Source organism: Trachymyrmex septentrionalis, unplaced genomic scaffold, assembly GCF_001594115.1.
Source record: "Trachymyrmex septentrionalis isolate Tsep2-gDNA-1 unplaced genomic scaffold, Tsep1.0 scaffold128, whole genome shotgun sequence".
NCBI lineage: Eukaryota > Metazoa > Arthropoda > Insecta > Hymenoptera > Formicidae > Trachymyrmex > Trachymyrmex septentrionalis.
The window spans coordinates 90,850-98,756 of record NW_017304417.1 but is presented as its reverse complement, the minus strand read 5'-3'; the positions used below and the strand labels follow the sequence as shown (position 1 = coordinate 98,756).

Below are 7,907 nucleotides of genomic sequence, written 5' to 3'. Positions count from 1 at the left end.
CAAAATTGCGCGATATTGACTGTTACAGTATCAGGACCATAAACACTATTCACATTTTCAGCCGCCTGGCTTGCGTTTTCGCCTTTATCGAAGAAAAACTGTAAAATATGGCGTATTTTCTCTTTGTTGGTGTCCATCTTTGACACGCGCTCAAACAATACTGACTCAAGCAATCACAAAACTGTCTGAGAAGTTTTTTTTAGTACGAAATCTTATCTTTCTAACGCCATTTGGCGTAACCCGATCGCACTTATACAACGCGAGATACAGATTACTAAAGCCATCTATTGGAAAAATAATAGATTTCTTTTTACTACACCTTATATGATTGCGATCAACTTTAATCGTTAATAACTCGGTAAATAATGGTCTGAGCCAAAATTAGCAAGGGAAACTGAACTTTTAGTTCAAAATCCTCTTTCACTCCTTAAAATATTAATTAATTGTTATGGGACACTCTGTATACATATCGGTTAATGCGAAGAATATTACCCAATCCTTAGGAGTTAAAAGATTAAGCATAGCTGACCAGAGATCGAGAACCTGGGTTGAACCCTGGCTGAGATAATATTTGTCGCAATAAGTTTTTAACACTTTATATATAAGATGCTAGTAGCAAATTGACGATCGAAAATTAATTTATCATTATTTTGAACATTACGAAATAAAATACGAGGGCAAGTCAATAAGTTTTTAGAAAAACATAATAAAACACTTTTTTTTGATCGGTTCATTTTTATTTCTCAACATAGTCTCCTTTCAGCTCGATACACTTGATCCAACGATTCTCCAACTTTTTCAAGCCGTCCGAATAATATGATTTGTCCAACCCTTCAAAATAAGCCTCTGTTTCGGCGATGAGCTGCTCTCTGGTGGTGAATCTCTTTCCTCCGAACATTTTTTTAGGTTTGGAAACAGGAAATAGTCGGAGGGGGCTAAATCTGGCGAATATGCTGAATGGGGAAGCAATTCGTAGCGGAATTCGTTTAATTTGGCCATCGGTGCCGGGCACGTGTGAACCCGTGCATTGTCTTGATGGAAGAGCACTTTCTTCTTCGCCAAATGGGGACGTTTTTTCTTTAAAATGTTGTTGAAACGGTCTAATAAGGCTGCGTAGTAATCGCCATTAATCGTTTGCTTCGACGAAAGGTAATCGATATGAATTATACCGCGTGCATCCCAAAAAACTGTGGCCATCACCTTTTTGGCCAACTTCACGGTCTTCGCCTTCTTCGGAGCTAGTTCACCCGATGAAGTCCATTGTTTTGACTGTTCCTTCGTCTCGGATGTGAAGTAATGGATCCATGTTTCGTTCACAGTAATGAATCGACGCAGAAATTCATCTGGATTACGTTGAAACATCTCCAAACATTGTTTTGAAATCGTCACACGGTCGCGCTTATGGTCCACAGTGAGCAAACACGGCACCCATCTTGCCAATAGCTTTTTCAGACTCAATTGTTCGTGCAAAATTGAAATCACTGAGCCATGTGATATGCCTGTGGTCTCAACAAATTTGCGCACTTTCACTCGTCGATTAGTCAAAACAATATCGTGGACTTTATCGATGATTTCTGGTGTAGCAACTTCAATTGGACATCCCGAGGTGCATTACGTGTGGATGTACGACCACGTTTAAATTCATTCACCCAATTGCATACAGTCGCAAATGCTGGTGCAGATGAGCTATGAACATTATTCAACTCGGCTTTTATTTCTTTCGGCGTTAAACCTTTCATATATAGATATTTGATCACTGCACGAAACTCGTTTTTTTTCCATTTTGCAAAAAATACAAAGGTTGTTTGCTTTAATCGTCTACCGAAATGACGCGATAAATTCCCTTCAAAATTTGATAGTAATCAGCTGAAAGATGCTACTTGTCAAAAAGTGATGTGACATGATACTGCGAGTGTCCTCTGACAGATTTTCTAAGAACTTATTGACTTGCCCTCGTATATGTTATGTGAAATAAATAAAAGAGTAGAAATTAATCTCAACATTTAACTTTGATCGCTTCTAAGAACTTCTTGTACTTAAATGAAAAAATATATGTATAATATATATAGAAAAATGTATATTTTATATTAATAATACATCATCCCATTATCCTATCTATTTTATTTTACCTGCATATAATAATTCTATTTTATTTGCATAAACATTTTTAAAATCGTGCTTGGGTAATTTATTATAGAACAATATTATCACTAATAATTGTATTAAAATATTTATTACAATATATGAATTTCTTCAAAATGTTTATTCCTGTATAATTGATTATGTTGTTTTATATGATAATTAAAGTTTTCATGAGTATATTGTGCTTCTCTAGAAAATAAAATTTATTGTAAATAAGATCTTCCAGCTAATCAAAATTGATAATAAGTTATTAAATAATCAATTTCTTGATAGTTAATGTTTCCACTTCTGTGTTAACTTATTGGGCACTGATAACTATAAGATATCTTTCAGTCATCAACACCCAATAACTTAATAAAGAAGTGAAACATTAACTATACAGAAGTTGACTATTTAATAATTTGTCCATTTTAGTTAACTGGATTAATAATAGTCGATTATTTTCGAGACGATAATCGACTATTAGCCGGCATTCAGATTTGATTAAAAAGTCGACTCTTGACTTCTCCAATCTAAATACTTACAGTCGATTTTCAGTCTACTTACAGTTAAGGATGGGCGATGTTCAGAAAAAACATCAATGTAAAAATATTTGGTCACTAAAAAACATCGATGTTCAAAAATCGATTATTCGGAGAAAAAAATCGATTCATCGATTTAAAATTGAAAAGTATAAAACACAAAATAAACTATATATAATTGTTATTATTACGAATTATTATTTTATATTAATTTTATTTAAAGTAAATATTCGCGGCCGACATTTTGAAATTCTTTCTGCGGTTAAAAAAAAATATCTCATTGGTGATAAAAGAACACAAAATTTGGATAATAAATTAGAATTTAGGTTACACAAATGTAGAGAAAGATTAATTTTCTCGATTCAATTTACTCTTTATTTGTTTGCAATTTAAGAATTAGAAAGAGATGAATATTATTAAGTTAACTGAGATTGAAGTTAATCTTACATTTATAAAACCGAGCCTTAAGCATAAATTTGTTATAAAAACTTCATGAACTCTATATAAACTTTATATATTTTTTAGTACATAACTTTATATATTTAATAAAATATATAAAATATATAAAATATTTTATATAAAATAAGTCATTTAATTATAATATATGAAATAAAACTTTACATAAAGGAAACATATGTAACATAATATTCTTGGAGCTTCCACGGGTGCTTTCTATATAAAAATGTCAACGTTTCGTGAACCTTGCAGTCCACATCATCAGGGCGAAGCCGGTTATTGAAGACTGATCAATTTTCTTTCCTCTCTCTCCTCCCCACATCCACAATTCTCTTCTTTCCCCGCACCACTCCAACAAGTAGCGTAATATAAAAAGGAACGACCCGGAGGAACAGCTCAGTATCAGGCTGCTCTTCGCCCTGATGAAGTGGACTGCAAGGTTCACGAAACGTTGGCATTTCAAGAATGAATCTGGACACGGAGGAAACCCGCGAAACTTATAACTTTTACATATGTAACATGTTAATCGCGTAAATTATTATCTAATACAGAAACATAAAAAACATGTGCTAAACTAGCATCTTATACTAATCCTTACTCTGTTTGTGAAAGAAAACTCAAAAACAAGTTGGTTTAAATGCTCACTAGTTACTGTTCGTACTGTTCATAGTGCCTAAAAGAAATGGCATTACTGGCAACCGATGTTGGATAAAAATTAATCGGATATCGATTAATCGATCAGAGAAAAAATATCGAGTAAAAATATTCGCTTCAGCCAAAGAAAACATCAATGTGTCGATTAATCGCTTAACATCGTCCATCTTTACTTACAGTCGACTTTCAGTTAATTTTTAGTCGATTTTTTGAGACATTCGTCAAATATTAGTCGACTATTAGTCGACATTCAAACTGACTTTCAAGTCGACTCTTGACTTCTCCAGTCAACTTATAGTCGACTTCGTGTTGTTTGGATTATGTACAGAATTTACATCCATCATCACTATGCCAACGAATTGCGCCGCATATCACTATAGTAATAACACAGTGTTATCTCTCCTTCTCATTCTCTCTCCCATAATATCGTTGATTGGAAAAAGATAAAGATTAGCTGTCTTTTACGGTCTCTCTCTCATTTTTATCAATCATACTACTTAGATACGGTCGAGCAGTCCATGTTCTACGTCTTTGATCCACACAAACTTGCATAGCCGCATAAACGTATATATAAAGAAAATTATCCAATTACATTTTATATTCCACATATTCCAATCACATTTTTGCGATTTTGAGAAGAGAAATGCGATTGGATAATTTTCTTTATGCATATGTTTATGCGGCTATGCAAGTTGGGTAGATATTGTCACGTCCGTAACAATCTCATTTTGTCCAGTAATAATTTTGAACAGACTTGGAATAGCGCAAACAGTAAACCTCTAGAGATGTACCTGACTCTTTTCCCGAGTGCAATCAATGGAAAGGGTATTTAGGAACGCCCACGGAAAAACGTAGAGAAGAAGCAGAATAGTAGCGCGTGTTGTCCAGAGTAACTACGCGTGAAATATCGGCTCCTTTCTTTGTCCAACCAAAGACAGCTCTAGATTTTAAACGCCGCGTGTGAACGTAAAACTAAATCTGAACACGATTTTCTCGCATTTTTATTTTCTAAATCTAAAAATTCCGATCCTAATTCTAAATCCAAAATATTAATTCAGTTTCTAAATCGTAAGTACTAAGGCATTAACTAGTGTATAAAGTATTGCTAAATATACATTTAATTAATCTTATTTGAGTGTGCTTTTCATAGACATCTTCATTCTCTTAAATAACTTATCCTGATAACAGTATAACCGCTATCAAATATTAACAAAAGTGATCGCGTACTATTGGTGCAACCCGAATTTGCAGCCAAATTCGCCCAGGGAGCAGTAGAGGCCTTGCTACCCTGACCATTTCTTTCACTGGCATTCGGGAACACCAGAGAACATCCAACCGGGCACTTCAAGGTAAACTTCTTTCCACTGGGTAATTGGAATCTATCGCCGGTGAATTGTCCTTAGCATGTGTCCCACGTATCCGCGTTCGCGCGCACCCATCGACATTCGAATCTTGGCGGTTAATCTATTCTCCATGTGGTTACGCAGTGCATGTTACGTATTTTCGCTATTCTTCCAACATAGGGAAAGCGATACCATCAAATGCCCTGAATGTTATATGTACTTTCGCGTCGGAAAACGAAAAGAAAAACTATCAAGGGGTCTTACGGCATTATATTCATTTGGGGCTTCCTAAACGTTTCGAATCCTGTGCATGTTGCGTATTAGAGTAACTGTTACTCGGCATGCCGTCGCAAGTTGTCGCGACTGTCCCGAAGTGCTGGAAAGATTCGTCACTTATCTAGAGAGAGCAAGAAAGCAACTGTGGAGCGATCCGGAATCCATCATAATCGGCGTATCTAGTGCCCGGCTTTAGCCAATCAATTGATCGGACAAATACGAGATCTTTTTCGAAACGCGAACCGCAAAACAATTTTAAATCTAGAGTCTCGGGTTAGTTCGAAACCGGGAACCAACCGAATCTCCGCGGGACAACATACCATTGTGGCGACTCGCCACCAGAGGTACAACGGGACTCGCTCGGATTCGCATGAGCACCGTAGCCACACGAATTTCCTTTAAATAGAACATCAATCTAAATTCATTCCAGGCGTCTAAGGCAGGTCCCGCACTACATGGTCTTGCTGAGTCTAGTAGTGTGGGACCGAGACAAAATGCCGTAGCCGACCAAACAGTTTCGAGTCAGGCCTCTTCAGTGGACATGAACATCATTTTCGTATAAATGTCCACATCATAAAGCGGGGAGTACAGACTCTTGCATAACGCATAACACGTAATATATAAGAAAATGTACCAATTAAAGTCTTTCGTTTCCTTTCTTTCCATGAAATAAAAAACTCTGATTGGTTGGATTCTTATGTCTTATGTCCTCCCCGCTTTACACGCATTCTACAATAAGCCGTCATAAATCAGAAGTTAGAAGCTGGAAATTGATCAATCACAATCGTCTAATAGAATTATTATAGAATAGCCATTACGGTCACTGTTACGGAATTTTGTGTGCAATAATTCTGTGTAATAGATCCTACGACCGTTACGACTTCTATTGTAAACTCCGCGTAAAATAAGCCGGCGGCACACAATGCTCGTTTTTCTGTTAGATTGTTAGCTGGATTAGAATATTGCCACCGTATTAGCTACGATGCTGTCAGTGTCAGAGTACCATCCTATGTACATCCGGTCACAGAAAGGTTGCAACACTTTTCTTTCGATGAGTTTCGGAATGCAGCCTACTCGAACGATTGGTTCTTATTTGTGGATCCATGAATAAGAACCAATCGCTCAATGAACAAGCAGCATTCCGAAATCCATTAAAAAAAAAAGTGTTGCAACCTTTCTGTGACCGACTGTACACGGAATCGGAACGAATTTCTTATTAAAAAATTGAGTTTACTATAATTCTGTTCCGCAACAAATTTCTTTTTCCGTCCCATGTAGCCAGAACGGAATGAAAACGGACGGTCGCAAGCTAAGAGCCAATTTCATCAACACTAATTGGCTTAATCGACCGTTGACTGACCAATCGCGTTTGCTGTTTAGAAGAATCGACCAATTGCGGTTGGCAGTTAATCTCAATTAAGATCGACGTTGGTGAAACCGGCCTAATTAGCTTAATTTAATCGATATTTTGTTATTTTAATGCAAGTAAAGCAGTAATATGCATAATTTGTGCAATTATCTTACTTATAACATTACTTCAAATACTCAAAAATACTGAATTATAAGAGTGAGATATATTTTGTTACCAAAATTCCATTGCGTTCCAACTACATAGAACGGGTAGAGAAATTTTTGAGGGACTCCGCACAATAAAAAAAACAGGGAACAGAGAACAGAGCATAAGAAACCTATCAGAAATTATATATTGTGGAATACAGTTTCTGATAGGTTGAAATTCTTATTCTGTTCTCTGTTCCCTGTTCCTTTTATTGTGCGAAGCCCCTTACGGAATGGCATGTTTAGCTGAATTAATTGAATCTAAAAATTGAAACGAATATTCAGAAACTTTTTTTGTACAACGATGGATAAAGAAGTAGTATTATTACTAATGTTAAAATTATTACAAAAAGCAAAAAATGTGCCAAATTGACGTGCTATTCCGGTATTTCAGAGTGTGCGAAAATGTTATTTCGCTTATATGGTATAACGTTCTATTGCAACAACAGAAATATACAAGAAAACAAAAATTCTAGATAGTCAATGTTTGCTACAAAGAACGAGATATCTCCAAGGCGCAAGTGATAATTTAGTCGTTGGAATGCAAATCGCGAGAAGATCTTCAATTACTTCAGAATAACATCGGAATTATTTGAAAAACTGGTAACATCAATTGGATTACGTATGTACGAGGTCTGTTCAAAAAGTATCGCGAATTTTGAATTTCCGCGGGTTACGTATATTCGATTTTCGATTTTTTTGTGTTGTGCGTTATGTTGGTACTCATGTCTCTCACTTATGCCGACAAGTTCGGTCATTTTGAATGTTCAGTTAATTTTTGACAGCTGCTTTGTTTGCACGTGTTTTGGCTCGTCTTCGATTTTTGCCTATTCCAAAAAATGGATCAAAGAATCTGTATCAAATTTTGTGTGAAAAACAAAATTAAGTGCGCGGACGCATTCCGAATGTTGACTGTGGCATATGGTGAAGCTACCTTGGACCGAAGCAACGTTTATCG

General features: G+C 35.9%; 1 protein-coding gene across 1 annotated transcript in view; it reads left to right on the top strand.

Annotated features, from left to right (window-relative positions):
• LOC108756509 overlaps positions 1–5,954 on the top strand; it is a 10,001-nt gene extending 4,047 nt beyond the window's left edge. Inside the window, exon 3 of the mRNA XM_018500387.1 lies at positions 5,823–5,954. Coding sequence (XP_018355889.1) covers positions 5,823–5,954 — 132 coding nt within the window. The remainder of the gene's footprint in view (positions 1–5,822) is intronic.
• The last annotated feature ends 1,953 nt before the right edge of the window (positions 5,955–7,907 follow it).